Source organism: Mus caroli, chromosome 9 (genome assembly GCF_900094665.2).
Source record: "Mus caroli chromosome 9, CAROLI_EIJ_v1.1, whole genome shotgun sequence".
Classification (NCBI taxonomy): domain Eukaryota; kingdom Metazoa; phylum Chordata; class Mammalia; order Rodentia; family Muridae; genus Mus; species Mus caroli.
Genome location: NC_034578.1, coordinates 97,992,026 through 98,010,741, shown reverse-complemented (window position 1 = coordinate 98,010,741; position 18,716 = coordinate 97,992,026). Strand labels below are relative to the sequence as shown.

The following is an 18,716-nucleotide window of genomic DNA, read 5'->3' as shown; positions in this document are numbered from 1 at the left end:
AACTCACTTTGTAGACCAGGCTGGCCTCGAACTCAGAAATCCGCCTGCCTCTGCCTCCCGAGTGCTGGGATTAAAGGCGTGCGCCACCACGCCCGGCTGTAAAGTTTCTTAAAAGTCTCTTTGAAGTGCATGTGCTAACGGCGTCTGCTTTCCTGCTTTGAGAAGACTTTCTGGCTTAGAGCTGTGCAGTCATCACAGGCTCTGGTTTAACTCTGCCCAGTGTGCACAAGAGGCTCAGGTGGCTCAGCCTATTTCATCACAGCTTTTGTTCTGTGCACCCTGAGTGTAGATGTGTGTGAACAGCAGCTTGTTCCCCAGTTTTCATGCTGCCTCCCACTACCTTCATCACACCTGTTCCATAAGAAGTAAAACGTGGCTTTCTATAAAAAGCACCCATTGCACTTCTGATCAATTAATTTTAGGTTGTTACCATAAGAAAGGTTATTTCAATGAGAAGCCAACTGGCTTGAGTTTGTTCTGTGTAGCCTGTGTGTTTTCTTACCAGAAGCCTTTGTTAGCATCCCCACCCCACTCTCACCCACGGTGACATTCTGAGATTTCTCTGTGCACGGGGTGCCCTGGCCCTGTTCCTTCTGCACCCCACTGGCATCATGTTTGGCCACTGCTATGCTGGGAGCATGAGAGCAGAGCCCAAGGAGCGCTTGTCTCCGAGTGGACCCCTCATTTGTAAGCAGTAGAGTCCTGTCACATAGCCTCTTATGAACATGCTTCTTTCAGCATTTATTGGAAAGAAAAGTTGCTACAGTTTTTCATTTATCTTGTTTTCTAATCTGCTATCCAGGCCAATCCATGGCCAGCACAGACATGACGGAATAAAGACCGAGCAGTACAAAACAGGTCACCACTCGCCTCGAGGACAAACGTTGGATAGCATAGACCCTGTGGCCAGGGGTCCCAGCCCCCTGAGTTCTCACATCAGCCCTGGCAGCTCCACCGTCTCTCTGCCTTCCAACTTTCTATTTGAGACTCACTCTTTGCCTTCAGTGCTAGATATAAATGATGTCAACTTTTCTGACAGTCTGTCTGACTGTATGAATGACCAAGAAGAGTTTGTATCTTCGGTATGAAAACTTTCTCATGCTAATATTTATTTTTATTTTTAATTTTAAGGTAAAGAGGGTGATTTTTTTTTCTTACTGGGTCCCAGTCAGTACTCTGTATTACTTTCACATTTGTAGTTTTGCTTGTGAAGGCACATTCAACCAAGACAACTTCAAATTCAGGTTCTAAAATACTTAGAATATGAGTGCAGGCATTCATTGACTTTAGCCTGCGTCTTCTTGCCTGCCTTTCCCAAAGGACTGACCATGCTGCAGGGATTGAATCGAGGACTGTCTCAAGCATGGAGACTGAGAAGGGAAAAGAGGGGCTGCTGGGGAGGAGCTGGTGGCCTGGGGCTGAGGGCGGTGCATCTGAGGTGAATAGAGCATGATTTGGGTACCTATGATGACGCCTTACCCTCACCACTAGGCTCCAGTGTTCTTTACCTTCCATCATGAAGCTGGTGTTGGGATGTCCATTGCCTGTTGTTAGCTGCGGTATGTCTTTGTGAAAGTTTAGTAACCTTTGTTTTTTGTTTATTTTTGAATGTGTCAGCAATTCCATGGAAAGATTTTCTTAGTTTTCAAAATAAATGTCCAATTTAACTTAGACATAGTTAAAAAAAATCAACACCTTGAAAAGTACCTTTCTTCTAAGTTTGGCAGCCAGCCTTCCCTGCCCTATGATGATGTGATTTCACAAATGTCACCTTTTCCAACTAGTGTGAGCATCACACGTTTCCTTCAGAAGTCAGGTATCTGATGGTTGCACTCTACAGGGCCGGCACAGTTGGTCCTTATTATTCATCACTTGCCGTTTTGACTGCCCACTAAACTGTACTGTGGCCCTGCTGTGCCCACACGTGGACACACAGAAAGCAGGAGAGCTGGCTCCCATGCTCCTAATAGAGGGAGCAAAGGTGGCCTCGTGTTTCGTTCCAGTCTCAGTGTTCATGTGGTGATGGCAGGCAGCACCCTGTTGTGTGAGAGCCTTAATTCCAGCACCAGTTACTGTGGTAGCCTTGGGAAAGTCATTTCTCACTTCTGAAACTCATTTCTGTTTTGTCAAATAGAGACAAGAGAGTGTATATATGTCTATACGGTGTGTGTTTATTTCCCCCGGAGGCAATGATTTGTGCTAACTCAGCGTTTAAAGTGACTTCTAAAGTATAACATTAAATGAGAGCAAACTGCATGTGCTAGATTTCCTGTATTACCTTCAAAAATCCGAGATCTGAAATATCACCAGAACTGAGAGTTGCAGATCAAAGGCCATGGAGTGGAATTTTAAGAAAGGGAAAAATATTGATTTTTAACTGGCATTTAATTTGTTTCCTGTAGATTTTCAGTGCTTTAAAATGAGAGTAACATTCAGAGTTTTGAAATAGCAGGCATTGGCTGTGTTCTTCGGTGAGAGGCAGGCAGGCATTTCTAGTCTAAGCTGAGGTACTCTCAGACCACTGACGGCATTTCCTGTACACTTTACACAGACACTCTTTGCGTCAGAAAGAAAGAGCTCTGTGGTGCTACGTTTTCAGAACTTGCCTTTTTTTCTTTCTTGGATTTAAGATGAAAATATCTCCTCAGGAAAAATTCTCCCTTTAACAGGACTAGGCAGAAAATATCAAAATGTTGGGGCATCCATTCCTGCTTCCTAACACATGTCATGATTTGTCCCTCTCCCAGGGCTCGCTGCCCACCTCTCCTCTGGGATCGATAGCTACCAGGTTTCTGGAAGAGGAGGAGCTGAGGTCTCACCATATTCTAGAGCGCCTGGACGCCCACATTGAAGAACTGAAAAGAGAGAGTGAGAAGACGGTGAGGCAGTTCACAGCCCTCGTGTAGCCCTGCACAGCCACAGACGGAAGACTGGATTATAAAGTTCTAATAAAGCAATGCTCGCAAGGGCAGCACTGAGGAGTCTGCAGATTGGGCACTTGGGTATTTTCACTGCTTTGTGTGGAGGATCGCTTCCATAGGAACTTGTGAGAATAAACCGCTTTGCAGACTTTTCTCACACGAATGTTTATTACCACAAAGAGCAATGCTTTTTCTTTCCGACTTACATGTGAATAGCTGTGTACTAATGAAAATAAAGATTGTACTATACAGTTTGAAACTAAAGTAACTCCAGAGCTTCCCTTAAAGGAAGTATGTAGTGGAAGCATGGCTGTGAAGTTGTTCAGCTAGCTTCTTACGCTTTCTCACCTTTTTAGGTGTAAAGTCTGGCTACAAGTGTGTCAAGGGGCCATGGGGAGGTCCTTGGCACGGAGGCTTTTGCACACGTTCACGAAGAGAGGACTGTATAGGTCAGAGCTGGATTCAATGTATGCAACTCATGGGATATCTAGTTTGAATGCTTAGCATTGGCATGCTGAGGAGAGGTCAGAGGGGAGAGAGGATTTGAAGCCACATTGTTGACAACCAAGGAGGGCATGGACAGAGGAGAGCAAGGTTCTAGGCAGCTGAGGCGCATAGGAGCCACACCAGTGCAGAAGTGGACGGTGCAGTCAGGGCAAGGAGAAGGCACATGCTGGACTTGTCAGCTCAAGGACCCAGCTCCTCCCATTCTCCCTGCTAGAGGGTCTTTCCCATCAGCACGTAAACATCCCGGGATTCTTCTTTTCAAAAGAAACAGAAAAAGTGCCCATCTACTCCATATATTTGCTCTTTCTAAAGGGCTGTTCAGATTCTGAGATGCTACACCTGTGGAGATGAGTCTGAAAGAGTTTTTGAATTTCAGAGTCTCCCAAGCTTCAGATTAAAGATTTCCATCTGATGTCTTCACTGGGAGGATCAGGGACAGATCAGTCCCTGGGAGCACTCAGGAATCATGAGGTGCGATGAATTTCCTTAGAATTATACTGTGTTCTTACAAAAGCTTTTTTTGCTTTTTCAAAAGATTTCCTACTACCTAAAGCTGTCCAAAGTTAGTGAGTTTGTTTCTTAGCAGGTTTTATAAACGGTCACTGACCAGAGTTCCCAGATGAGATGGAAAGGATCGGAAGTTTATTTATTTGAGACAAGGTCTAGTGTTGCCCAGTCTGTCCTGGAGCATCCTCTGTCCCCCGGGCGGCAGCCTGCCTTCACCTATGAAATGCCGAGAGCACTGAGAACACAGCACTGCCACGGCTGGGGAGCAGCAGAGACTGCTTTGTCAGATGAGTTAGTTCTTGCCCTGGATTCCTGATGGCTTTGTGTCTAGGTTCTAGGACACTGGAGCTGTAATGTCCCCCATTTTATAAGGGAATTAAACTGGTCTGTGGAGGGTCCTAGAGCCTTCCTTCTAACAGAGCCAAGAGGTAGCAAGGACTCTGGGCACCGAGTGACCTAATGACCTAATCCTAGCACACCTTTTAGCTGGGTGACTCTGAGCCACTGCACTGAGCCCCACACTTGAGTTTATCATCTGTAAGATAGAGCAGTGCAAACAATGCCTACCTCAGAGGTTTGTGAAAATGAACTAAGTGTATTTGTAAAGCACTTACAATCCTGCTTGGGACAGCATACTGGGGAAGCATCTTGACTGGGAAAGAGCCTGTTGCCTTCTGTTCTGTGAGGGCTCCCTGACTCCAAGCCCTGCCTCCCCTCTCCTAGTGATAAGGAGGCCCTGGCAGAGCTGTGCCTGGAGTTTTCTGTTTGCAGAATACCCTTGCGTCTGGAACCTAAAAGTTACAGGTGAGAAAAATATTATAAATAAGCTGTACATCACCGAGGACAGAGGTGACACAATTGTCACAAAGAGCACTGAAGTACGGGACAGAGGAGAGAAGGGAGTTGTCAGCTTGTGCCTGAAAGATGGAGCTAACATACCAAATATTGTGTCCATGCCAGGCGTGGCGGCCCAGTGCCCAGAAGGCTGAGGCAGGAGGATAATAACAGCAAAACAGTGGGACTTGCAGAGCCACATAGTAGATCTGGGTCAAAGGGAGAGTGGGGGCCGGAGGCCGTGATGGATACACCAACTCAGTTGCTCGAGGCAGGCAGCCCAGGTGCTTCTTAGGGGCAAAGGCAGAGGAGAAAACACTTGTACTTTATAGGTTTCTGGCGCCTCCAAGCCTGGAGCAGATGCCTACCTTAAGAGAAGTTTCGCTTGTTCATGCCTAGTGAAGATTTGTTTAGGTGACAGGTATACAGTATTCTCCTGACTGATAGAGAGTTTGTTTGCTTCCGTACGGTTACAGGTTGAAGGCATAGGGCTGGAGTGTGAAAGAGGATCTGGTTCTGAGAAGGTTCAGGGCATGAATGCTTGAAGCTGGACCAAAGGGAAAGCTTGGGTGGGGTGGGGTGGGGGTGATGGCCTTGCAGGCCTTAGAGTAGCCCCAACACACTGTTCACACCTTCCTCTGTGGGAACCTAGAATATGGACCTTTTATGCTGCCTCTTTGACCATCAAAAGTGAGTTTACAGTCCTCCTGGGAAAAGAAAGCACCCGGTCAAGGTGATGCCTGAACAGTGGAAGGCCCAGAAACCCCTCAGTATCAGATGAGAAGAGAGAGGTGTGCACATGTGTTTTTCTGGCATCGAATTTGGTTTTTGTTAGATTCTTGAAGGTATCGATGAGCCAAAAAAGGGATTTAAGGGTCACAGCTCTCAGGACTGAAGTGCCCCTGGGATAGTGTCTTGTTTCCTGGCAAGAGACGTGAAATTGAAGTCAAGTCCTCCTTACCCGGGGTTAAGTTTTAAAGTGTAGTAGAGAATGGAAACTATTCAGTAATTAAAAGCAAACAAAACAAAACACACAAATCATTAAAAATGGGCAAAGGAACAAGGCAGAGTGGAACAAGGACTCAGCTGGGACAAGAGGCTGGCGACTCGGGGCTCCGGCTCAGACCAACCATACACATACAAAAAGTTACATCAGCAAAGGATGTTTTAGAAAGATATGCAGATGTGTAATAAAGCACATGAAAAGATGATTGGCATCCCTGGATGCCAGGAAATGAGATTAGAACCCACAGTGAGATACCACTGCACAGCCACTGCAAAAGGGCTCTGATTAGCGCTGAGCATGCGAGAAAAGCCGGACGCTTACACTGCTGATGGGAATGAAGGACGGTGCGCATGTGGGGAAGCAGATGACACTGGTTCTTCAGAGAGCAGATGTCGAGTTGCCCATCACGTTGCAGCATCAGTCCCAGGCATGCTCAAGGGAAGGAAATTGTCACGCAGAAAGCAGGTCACATGGGTTCACAGTGGCGTTTTCACAACAGCCCCACAGTGGAAGCAACCCAGACATCTACAGTTGAAGAGTAGGTGAGCAGGATATGGCTAGCCATGCAGCGCAGTGTTATTTGGGGATGCAGAGAAAGTGCTGTGTCAGCTACAGAACATTACACTCTTTATATGATGTGCCCAGATCAGATAAGTTCATATGGGCAAGAAGGAGGTCAGCAGATCTTGGTGGAAGTGGGGGGAAGCAGGACAAATGGAAGAGTACAGACTTTACCTTGGGAATTATAAATATTTTATCACTCATGGCCCTGACCACTGCCCCACTCTGAGCACATCACGGTTAACATTGAATTTGCATGCTTCAGATTGGGGAGGATTTTTTTCTTATATGTCATCATATATATATATGTATATATATATATATATACATATATATATATGAATGATCTATTTTGATAATAGCTCCCCCATTTTATCCACTTCCCCTACCACTGAACCCCTTCACAGTCCTCTTACTATTTTCAGTGGTGTGTGTGTGTGTGTGTGTGTGTGTTTGTATTCCTACTGCATGTAGACTTGCCTGAAAGAGCATGGGTAGAGAGCTATCTACTTGAGCAAGGGCACTTTAACCAGTGGCTATATCACTGGTGAATATGACTCTTCCCTGCCCTCAGCAGCCAAGGACTGTTCATATATCTTCACAGAGGGTTAAATTCCTGTGGCCCTTCTCAAATGAGTGAATTTTATGATATATGAATTTTATTTTCTATTTTTATTTTTGTAGATGTTCTCACTCTGTAACCCAGGCTGGCCTGGAACTCACTGTTGTAGTCCAGGCTGCCCTTGAACTTATGTCGGTTAAACCCGCTTCATTCAAGTACTGAGATAATAGGCATGGGCCACTAGGATTCTGAATTTTATCTTAATCTTAATAAGTTCCTCCCCCCTCCCCCAGTACTCCTGATTCAAGGCAGCACTGGAAAAGATAAGATGAATTTGGTTTTTTGGAAATGTAGTACACGTTGTGGTGGGATTTGGTATTCCCTATTCTGGCTCCTATTCTGGAGTGTGACACTCCTGTCAGAGGGTGGATCATAGAACTTCAGGAGCAGTTGCTTCTGTGGAAAGCTTCAGCTGATGAGATAGCATGGCTCAGAGAGATTTCTCACGCACCTATGCTCTAGGCAGCTCCAGCTCGCTGCAGTGGGTGTGGTCTTGGTGCTGCTCCCGTGGAGGAGCAGTTCCCAGAGTTACAGAGGGTGAAGCTGCAGGATCCAAGTGGCTTCTGGGCTACAGGGAACTTGGGGTCAGCCTCATGGCTAGGATTGCAGACCACTCTCTGTGCTCCCAGACTGCTTGGCAAGCCCTTCTGATATTTCTCTGAGCTTGACTGGGCAAGGTAGAGAAAGGCAATGCATTAAGAGCTTGCCTAACATATGCCTTTAGGGCACATGCACACACACCTGTATACACTCATACACATGTCTATTTACACAGTCCCACACATGAACACGCATGTGTATACACAAATGATGTGCTAAATCAGCATGTGAAACATTACAAGACAGCTCAGGTCCAGGGCACTTCCCCCACCAAATGGCCAGGATCTTCTCCCACCATTCTCACTGCTTCCCAAGTGGACAAAAGGCTGATAGCCTCGCTGTTGAGGATTCCTCCTGCATTATGGTGGAGCCCCGGGACTTCTCTGAAAATGACTAAATGCAAGAAATAAAATGCACAGTATTAAAGAGAACAGCAATTATGTTGGCACTGAGCTATCAAAACACAAGAAAAGCAAATTTATGATACTGTCTAATGTGTGCTTCTCTATTAAGTCATTAAATAATAAGGCCTTATGGCAGTTCTATCACCCACCATGCCTTGAAGCAGCCGTGCGTGCAGAGGATGTTCTGTGATGTTTGCAGAGCTGTGGGAACATCTGTGATTTCTCTTGGAACTAAAACCACAGGTACTGCAACACCACTGTGGGTTACAGCCTCTAGTCACAATGGAAGAAATGCCACATTTCAGTTAGAGAGCCCAAGTTCGTGGAGCCCTAGACTTGTGTTATGCCTCTAGGCTCCTGGGGATGCCGTCTGTGGCTGCCAGGTTAAGATTTCAGAAACTTACCCCACTTAGCTCTCTTCATTCTGGTTCCCTGGAGACATTTTACTTGTTTAGATGGGGCAGCATTTATACTTAATGTAAAAATTGTAAACATATTCTATCTTTATGGGTGTTTTGCCGAATGTATGTGTGTGCACCATGTGTGTGCCTGGTGCCCTTGAAAGTTGGAAGAAAGTGTCAGTTTCCCTGGAACTGGAGTTACAGATGACTGTGTGTACTAGAAATTGAGCCTGGGTCACCTGGAAAAGCAGCCAGTGCTCTTAATCCCTGAGCTATCTCTCCAGATCCTTAGCATAAACTCTCAAGAACAAGTTCTCGAATAGGTTGAATGGGTTGAGATATCAAACTAACTTATCGAAACAATGGTACTTAAAATTTTTTTTTCTGCAGCAGATTTGTGCTTCTGAGGGAACTACTGTCTGCGTCTGACAAGTTGGGCATCTTGCTTGAGTTGCAGGTGGATTCCAGGGCTCACAAAGCCTCAAGGTTTTGGCAGCCAAGTCAAACCCCAGGGAGCTAGAACTCCTCTCCATGGTCTTTTTGGAAGAAAGTTAGGTGTGGTGGTTTGAATCTGCTTGGCCCATGGAAGGTGATACTCTTAGGAGGTGTGGTCTTGTTGAAGGAAGTGCATCACTGTGTGGGTGGGCTTTGAAGCTCTGCCCATTGTGGAAGAGACCCTCCTCTTAGCTGCCTATGAGACAGTCTCTTCTCCTGGCTGCCATTGGATCAAGATGTAGAATTCTCAGCTCTTTCCACAACACCAAGTCTGCCAGGGTGCCTCCATGCTTTCTGCTATGATGATAAAGGGCTAAACCTCTGAAACTATAAGGCAGCCACAATTAAATGTTTGCCTTTATAAGAGTTGCCTTGGTCATGTGTCATTTCCTAGCAATGGAAACCCTAAGACATCATGGTCAAACAGCTCAAGTCCCTATCTGCCACAGACCCAGCCGCAAGTGACATCTTTTGTAGGCTATAGATAATCAAAGAGACTCTGGACCCCTTGGCCATCTCTTTTGACCGAATGACAGAGAGTTCTACTTTCTACTGTGGACAAAGGGCGCATAGCATGGCTGGTGCTTGCTCTGTGAACCCCAAGAAAACTTTGCAGTGCCCAAATGCATTTTTCTGTGCACTGAGGCAGAGGAGACAAGAGAAGGGCTAGCATGGAGAGGCAAAACAAAGCTTGGATGGGTGTGGGAAGTGGTCCCAATCTGCCTTTACACAAAAATTTCTGCATCTTTATGCAATCTCTACAAATTTGGCTAGGAATATTATTTAACAATGCATCAAATAACAACTCCATCAGACAGGAGTCTGCTGCTGGGGTCCTTAGCCACCTCAAACTAGGGTGTCTGTTTCCTTGAAAGAAACAAGTTCTTCAAATTTGTGTTTGTCACTAATATTTAAGATTCACTTACAAGGTAATGGGCTTTATCACTGCACTCATTTAAAAAAATATCAGGTCTGAAAATATTTGATGGGATTAAAAAATCAATGCATAATATTATTTTAAAGTTCAGAAATAAACTGGGTAAAGAAAAGAGGAAGAATCTCAATTATTGCACTTTTGTATACAGTCTACTGCTAAGATTTCTGAATAAATACTGCAAAGAAAATTAACTATTTTGTGTCTTATCAATGTGGGCTGTGAAGAACTTAAAAATGCTGTCACTAAAAATCTCTAGACAGGGATTGTATATCATCTCAAGAAAAAATCCTAATATAAAAGTTAAGGCCATTCAAGAAAGCTTAGGATTTTCATTTGAAAAGACTTTTCAAGATTCCATTGACTGTTTCATGTAAACTCTATCTTTCCTAATGTATGGCTTTCATCTTTTTCATTGTAATTACATATTTCGGAGAAAATGTAAAGGAATTTGTCTCCTATTGTCTTAGTTCATTTTCTGACAATGTATAAGAATTCCTGAAGCAAGGTACACCAGTCACTTTTTTTTTTTGTTGTTGTTGCTGTGATAAAATACCATGGCCCAAAGCAATTTAAGTGTTTATTTTGGCTTATATTCCAGAAGGCGAGAGTCCCTCACAGCAGAAAACTTACGGTGGCGGCAGGAGCAGGAAGCTGGCTGGCTGTGCTTTTATCCATTCACAGGAAGCACAGAGCCAACAGGAAATGGGTGAGGCTATAAAGCCTCAAAGCCTTCCAGCAACACACTTCCTCCACAGATCGTCACCTCATGTCTGAGGGTTTCTTTGGCTTGACCAAACACCATGAAATCAAAAGCAACTTACAAAAAGCAAGTTTAATTTGGGGCTCAGGGTACAAGAGGGTTAGAGTCCATGTCCATCGTGGTGGGGAGCATGCCAGCGGCTAGGCAGGCATAGTGGTAGAGCAGTAGCTGAGAGCTCTCACCTCTCCACAAGCACAAGGCAGAGGAGGGTGCAGGGAGGGAGATGGGGGGAGAGACTGAGAGCTTGGGGCCCCCAGGAACCTCTTCCAAGAAGGTCACACTTCTTCATCTCTCTCAAATACTTCTGCCAACTGAGCACCAAGTAGTCAAATACCCATCATCGAAATGACCTATGGGAGGCATTCTCATTTAAACCACCACAGGATCTATTTCATCTTAAAACTCTCAGCTAACACACCTATCACTGAGAGGAGTCAGGAAGTCAGAGCGGCAGCTCAAGATAGGAACCTGGAGGCAGGAACTGAAGCGGAAGCCATGGAGCAAGCCATGCTGCTTACTTGCTTGCTCCTCATGGCTTGCTCTGCCACTTTCCTATATAGCGCAGAAACACTTGCCCAGAGCATCAATCAAGAAAATGCCCTATAGACTTACCTATAGACAATCTGATGGAGGCATTTTCTCATTTGAGGTTCTTCTTCTCAAATAACTCTAGTTTGTGTCAAGTTGTCAAAAACCCAAACAACTAACTAGCATACCTCCCAAAGATTCCATTATCTCCCCCAAAATACCACTGTCAACTGAGGACTAAGTGTTCAAATATGTGAGCCTATGAGGGGCAGCTCTCACTCAAGCTACCACCATCATAATTTATAAAGGAACAGGCTTCATTTGGCTCATGGTTCTGGAGGCTGACTATCCAAGACTGGATAAGCACATCCCATAAGGTCCTCCTGTTACTGACTGAGGACAGCAGGGACACGGAAGGAGTGAATGTGTGTGAAGGAGTCAAACATGAGGCAGCCTTGCTTTAGAGATACTGCACTCAATTAGTACAGCCTCGTGAGAACTTAGAGTCTGTTCAGTCTCCTCTGAACTCGGGATTAATCCAACCTGAGAGCAGCAAGATTGTTAAAGGTTCTGCCTCCCAACACCACTGTCTTATTTATGGATTGGGTGCAGTGAACAGATACCATGACCAAGGCACCTCTTATAAGGACAACATTTACTTGGGGCTGGCTTACAGGTGCAGAGGTTCAGTCCATTATCCTCAAGGCCAGAACATGGCAGCGCCTAGGCAGACATGGCACAGGAGGAGCTGAGAGGTCAACATCTTGTTCCGAAGGCAAACAGAAGACTGACTTCCAGGCGAGCTAGGATGAGGGTCTTAAAGCCCACATCCACAGTGACACACTTCCTCCAACAAAGTCACACATTTCCCAACAAGGCCATACCTCCAAATAGTGCCACTCCCAGGGCCAAGCATATTCAAAACACCACAACCACTATTGTAAAAATTCAACATGACTTTGGTGTGTGTGTGTGTACATGGTGGATGTGTGGAGGTTAGAGGTTGGCACTGGGTATCTTCCTTTATCATCTCCCACCTTATTTTTTGAGACAACCAAGAGACTTCTATTTTTGCTAGACTGGCTGGCCAGGAAGCACTGAGTATCCTCCTGCCTTAGTCTACCCAGTGTTGGGGTACAGAGGTTGCAGCACCCACCTTCTTACAGGGAAGCTGGGGATTTGAGCTCAGGTCCTCTTGCTTGCTTAAGTGGGAAGCACTTTGTACATTGAGCTATCCCTATGACCCTCAATTGAGTGTCAAGGAGACAAACCATGTTTAGACTGTAGCACATAAGGATTGTGGGTTAGGTACTTTTCATTGATGTGATAAAATGCCATGACCAGAAGTGACTTATAGATTAGTTTATTTTGACTTTACAGTTTCAGAAGGAGAGCCCATAATGATGGGGGAGGCATGGCAGTAGTAGAGTCACATCTCTAACCACAGGTAGGAGGTAGAGAGAGTGACCTGGAAGTAGTGTGAGGCTATAAACCCTCAAAGCACCACCCCCCGCCCCGCGCTCCCCCCCTAGTGACATACTTCCTCCATCAAGTCTGTCCTAAAGGCTCCATAATCTCCGAGCACAGTGCCACTGTCCTAATTTGTTTCTCCGTTGCTGTAATGAAACTAACTGAAAACCGCTTGTAGGAGAAAAGGGTTGACTTCTGGATACAGGTTACAGCCCATCACCGAGAAGAACCAAGGCAGGAGCTCAGGTCAGGAACCAGGAAGAAGGAAACAAAGCAGAGAGCGTAGAGGAGAGCTGCTCGTCGGCTCATTTTTCATGCTCTGCTCAGCTCCTTTTTTATACAGCCCTGGACAACCTGCCCAATGGTGGCACTGCCCACAGTGGGCTGGGCTCTCCCCCATTAATCATTAATCAAGAAAATGACCCCACAGGAATGCCCATGGGCCACTCTGATAGAGGTGTTGAGGGGCTGTCTTCTCAGTTGACTTGAGTTTGTGTCAAGTAATAAAAACTGCCCAGCATAGCAAACAGTTGGGGACAGAGCATTCAAATACCCAAGCAGGGTATTTGTGTGTGTGTGTGGGGGGGGAGGGGAACACTTCTCATTCTAAGCATCACAGGTATCCTTCAGTTGGTTCTCTGGAAGATTCACCTCTGAAGGCTGTTTAAATATAATTATTTAGGCTTTTTACAGACAACTCTCCCTTCAGTGTGCTGCTATTAGAAGTCAGAACTGTGATGACAAGACTGTGGCCAGGGTTCTGGCTTGATTGCCCAACCTTCTTTTTCTTCATGCCTCAGCTAAAACATTTCTGTGGTTGAATCCATTTTGATTAATGACTGTCCATACGAGAGCTGCCCAGATGACAGTCCATCCATTTATTAATTGTTCCTCTAAACATTAATGAAACAGAGCCTTCATCTTGGAAGATAGATACCTCTGAAGATGCCAACACAGGTGATGTGGATGCCAGCTCCTCTCCAGCTCCTAGAATCTTTGACAAGTGTCTATGGTAGGACTAATGATACATCAATGCTTGAGGACAGCCTCCAGGCTCAGGGCTTGGGCCCAGGGAAATGGATCTGAGAGCAGAGGTTGAGGGCAGGGGCTCAAAGCCAGCTCACCACTTAGCAGCTGTATGCCCTTGGGCAGAATCTTCATATTGAGAGTGCACACTGTGATTCTAACTCATCAAGCCTGACCCAGGCCGTGTGAGATGCTGACTAGGAGACCTGGAGAGCTGAGAATGAGACTCTGCAGGTAACATCAATTGCAGAGACAGCAGCTGTACGAGTCATCAGATCAGACAGCTGACCAGCTGTATGGTTGGGGGAGACCTTCAGAGGGACTGGTATGGGGTGCCCCGCAGAGCCAGATCAACCAAATGGTGACAAGCACAGTTGGGTTCCCCACAGAGATGTTCACAAACTGCTCAGCAAGAGATGGCCAGTCAGATTTTAAGCTAAACTCCCTTAGTTTTAAATGTTGGTGCCAGCTTAACACTAAGTAGTAAGGTTTTCACTCTTTGCCTGTATAATCTGAATACAGCAATAAAGGCAGTTTGAGACCATAAGCTGCACCACAGGCAAGGGCCCCAGGAAACAGAGAATTAGAGACAGCGGGGGAGGCCATTTCTTTTGCTCACAGTGCTTTGGGGGGAAACACTGAAGCCACAGGATCTAGCCATTTGCCACATGCTCATTCAATTCTCCAGGGAGAATGGGGCTTATTTCATGATCCAGTGACCTCCTTTAAGAGCTAAGGCAACCAACCATGGCACATGCTTGAAATCCTACTACTTGGGAGGCTGAGGCAGGAGTTGAAGGCCAACCTGAGCTGTGTAGTAAAACAAAGTCAAACGCTAGGGGTTAAGGAGTTGGCTCAGTTGGTAAAGTGCTTACTGTGCAAGCAAGAGGACCTGAGTGGAGTCCCCAGCAGCCACATAAAAAGGCAGGTGTTATAGTGCATGCCTGTAATCCTAGCATTTGGGGAGCTGGATGCAGGGGGGTTCCTGGAGCTTGCTGGCCATCTGTCTAATTTAACCAAATCACTGGGCTCCAGGCACAATGTGACCATTTCAAAAATAAGGTGGAGAGACACCAAGAGAGACACTCAACATTGATTTCCAGTGTCCACATACATGTGCATATGCACACAAACCCACATACGTGAGCCCTACCGCACAAACTTGTTATAAAGCTCCTGTGGTGGGGGACTTTGTTCCTTTTAGACAAAGATTCTTTCTTTAAGACAGAGGCACAGACATGTCTTTCCTTCCTCTGGACTTAAGAAATGTCACCATTTGATCATATATGCTTAAATCCACAAAGAATGAAAGATTAACACAAACTTGTTTGTGACCTTTCTAAGTTCTCTTCTGTCTTCAGAAGCATCTGCTGTGGTGGTGAAGTCGCTCACATGTCACAGCCACAAGCTGGGCAGCTCTGTGTGTCATCAGAGGTAACAACAGCCACACCACATGTGAAACGTGCAGTCAGCAAATGAGCACCTGCCAAGGCCACTCCCGGGCCCTGGGGTTGGGTTTGGTTCAAACAGATTCCGCACTTGTACTTGCCCTAGAGCGACGTGTTGAATTGCCAGGTTTGTGTTTGGCTTTTTCAAATACCAAGCTGTTTTCAAAAATGGCTAAGCCATTTTACTTGCCCACATTTGAGGGTTCCTGTTTAACTCTGTCCTTATCAAACCTCGACAGCCATCCTAATATATGTAGCATGGTAACTCATTGCCAACCTTTGGATCAGAAATGTTTACAAGGGACCAGGTGTTAAAGGCCTGGTTCCAGTCTGTGGTGCTGTTAGGGGGTAGTGGAACCTTCATGAGTCCCTGTGGACTAGCTGCAGGGAGTTGCGTCATGACTGTGAGCTCTTGAAGGGTTTATTGAGACCTTAACCCCTTATTTATTTGTTTTTGCTTCCTTTTTGTTTATTTTGCTACCACAAAGTGAGAAGAAGCTTTGGTGGCCCTCCTGTTCCTCACCAAATCTGTCTCACCATAGTCTCAAAGCGACATAGCTGAACATGCTGAGACTCTGACACAACGCACACAGACGAACTCTTCCCCTTACGGCTATTCATCGTAGGTATTTTGTTATAGTAGTGGAAAGCTAATACACGTTACGGTATTAATTTGCATGTTGCTAATGACTAGAGATGTTGAGCACAGTTTTACAGGGTTATTAGCTATTTTCATGCTCTATTTTCTTTGATGCAATGCATATTTAAAACTTCTGTGCAGTTTTTAATTGGGTTGCTTGCTTTCTTATTAAGAAGGTGCAAGGGCTCTTTATGTATCCAATACAGCAATTCCACTTCTAGGGACCTGCAAATTAAAATGGAAGCATGTATTTCTCTCTCTCCATATATATATATATATATATATATATATATATATATGCACATATGTGTGTGTGTGTGTATGTCTGCATGTATACATATTGGTATAAAGCCTTCGAATGTCTATAACTGCATTCATAATAGCCCAAACCCAGAGACAATCTAAATAAGCATCCATCAACTGGTGACTTAAATGCATATTATATTCAACCAGGACAGTATTATAGTGCAATGCAGAATAGCAAACTATTGTCTCATTTTATAGCATGGATAATCCTAAAAAAATCCATACTAAGCAGCAGAAACCTTCGAGTCATGGATAACATGAGTCTATGTAGAAAATATCTGGAAAGTAAATCTGTAAATGTAGTCATTGCCTGGAGTAAGAGCTGGGTCTGGGGGGTTTTACAGGGTAAGAGGCATGTGCTAAAACTGCATTGTGGAATGACTACACAACTCCAAGAACTTATGAAAATGGCAAAGGGTATGCATATATAAAGTAAATGTCATGGTCTGTAATTTATATCTCAAAACTCCCTTTAAAAACACCCCCCAAAATAGCAACCATAATGAAGTGTTTTCAGACAAGAAAGAATCGTTTTTGATTTTTAAAAAAAATAGTCCAGACTGACAAAGACATTATGAGAAATTTACAGGGCAAGTATCTCCATGAATGTAAACGAAGAAGCCATTTATGAAATATTAGCAACTTAAATCTACCAGTAAGCATAAGTCTACTTTAGAGTTTCAACAATGACAATGCTGCTGACCCTTTGACTGAGGTCCAAAAAAGGATAATTTTGCCATCCTGGACATGAAATACCACATCCCAGTGGCTGGCCATGATTCTATAGGCTTGACAAATGCCACTGGATCTGTAAGGCTGCTCTGCCAGGAGAAGTACAAGGGGGAAATGATGGTCTACTGAGAAGCAGGATACCAGGGTGCTTGGCAGATTGGTTTCCACTAGGGAAAGGTAGCTGGCTCCAGGCTCGGAGCTTGGGCATAGTCCCTCCATGATTCTGCCTGAGAACCTCTGTTCATTTAGAGACACTCCCTGGGTGTGTGTAGCATCCAGAGCAAACCCAGGAGGAGCACATTCTGGCTACTGGAGCTATGATGACTGTATTCTCCTGTGGGATGTGTAAGCCATGAAGTAGTTGTAGGCAGACATGCCAGTCTAGGGAGATTGAGGAGAGACTCAAGTGGTACCCACTACCTGGTGGTTTGTGTGCACATGGCTTGAGAATCTCAACTGCCAGAAGTCCACTGTGGAAAAGCAGGATGTGACCATCTTAATGAGTCCCACGGTGTCTAACCCATTAGTATATGGGGTTGACCAATCCTGGCTCCTTTTCTGTTCCTTGGAGCTCACATCCTTGTCATATTTTGGTCAAAATGTCAGGGGAGCCAAAACAGCTGATCAGTACAGTCTTAAGGTTGTAGAAGAGTGACTAGTGCCTTCCGTTGAACAAAAAGAAGACCAGAGTAGTGAAGTCCTTGTGAAAGCTCACAGCAGAGCTGAACTGAAGGCTTTGATCTAACTATGAGCAAAGCACAGGAGAAGATGCAGCCTACTGTATTCCTCAGCCAAGATCTGTGATTTCAGCCTCTAATGGAAGGGACAAACACTGATAGTAACTGCTTATTCCTTTTTATGATCATGTTCTCCACTGGAAGTGGGAGGTAAAGTGGGCTTGAGTTTGCATCCTCTTCCCAGCTCCACTGGGTACATCTTAGGGGAGTGCTGGCCATTGGTAATGTTCTTCATGATTCTGTCTGGAAACATGTGGGTATTTTCAGTTTCCTGACAAAGTATCTTGGATAAAGTTCTGACTTTCAGCCCTTTACGTGTAGTTAAGCTATTGCTAGTATTGATTTAATTGCCCCCCCCTCTTTTTCAGAGAAGAGTTTCTTCACATCATATTATAGTTAAACTGTCAAGAGCTCAGAACAAAGGAAAAAAAAAACCAACCCTGAAAGATATAAGAAAGAAATGCACCAAATGGGATTCTGACCGGAATCCCTTTAGTACTTAAGGCTTCTCAGCATACACTCAGAAGTTTAGAGTCTAAAGATCCAGAGGGAGTGCATGATTAGTCTGTTTCAGGCCTGAGGAAAAACAACTGCCAACTTAGACCTCTGTGTCCAGAGAAGTCATCTTTCAGGATCAGTTTGAGAAATGGAAACTATCAAAGAGTGGCATATACTAAAAGAGCTCATGACCATTAGGTCAGTATATGATTTAAGTGTAAGATAACTAAATTAGTTAACTAAGTATAAGATACTTAATCCCACACACAGAAGAAGTAAGACAGGAGATTTCAGTAAAAGAGAAATCTCACTAGAGGAGCAGATAAACAAGAATCAGGGAGGAATCAAATATTATTGAGGATAAACCATCAAGGGCAAAGCCATCAAACCAATAGGGAGAAAGAAGAACAACAAAATAGTCTGAACTATAAAAGTAATGTTTACTCACCAGATGTCATTGTCATCTCAGGCTTAGTGCTGAATAAGCTCACCCTTTCTAGCTCTTTCTGAACTCTGGCTGGATGGTTCAACTCAGCTGTCCTGGCTCAAACTTCTCTGGGCTGACTGATTCAATCTGGCTTGTCTCTCAGCTTCTCATTGAATTGCTCTACTTGGCCTCAAACTAACTCTGGCAATTTAGTCTAATCTTCTGGCTCCTCTTTGTTCTCTGGCTTCAACTGCTTCACAAACTCCACTCCACTGCACTACACTCACTGCACTGACTCCTAACTCTCTCTCTCTCTCTCTCTCTCTCTCTCTCTCTCTCTCTCTCTCTC

General features: G+C 44.9%; 1 protein-coding gene across 7 annotated transcripts in view; it reads left to right on the top strand.

Moving 5' to 3' along the window:
* Cep63 (centrosomal protein 63) overlaps positions 1-3,074 on the top strand; it is a 40,355-nt gene extending 37,281 nt beyond the window's left edge. For 5 of the 7 annotated variants that reach the window (XM_021172027.2, XM_021172025.2, XM_021172023.2 and 2 more), the window contains 2 exons: positions 803-1,082; positions 2,748-3,074. In XM_021172027.2, coding sequence (XP_021027686.1) covers positions 803-1,082; positions 2,748-2,906 — 439 coding nt within the window. In that variant the 3' untranslated portion in view covers positions 2,907-3,074. The remainder of the gene's footprint in view (positions 1-802; positions 1,083-2,747) is intronic. The other 2 variants (XM_021172028.2, XM_021172030.2) reach the window with 1 other exon arrangement.
* The last annotated feature ends 15,642 nt before the right edge of the window (positions 3,075-18,716 follow it).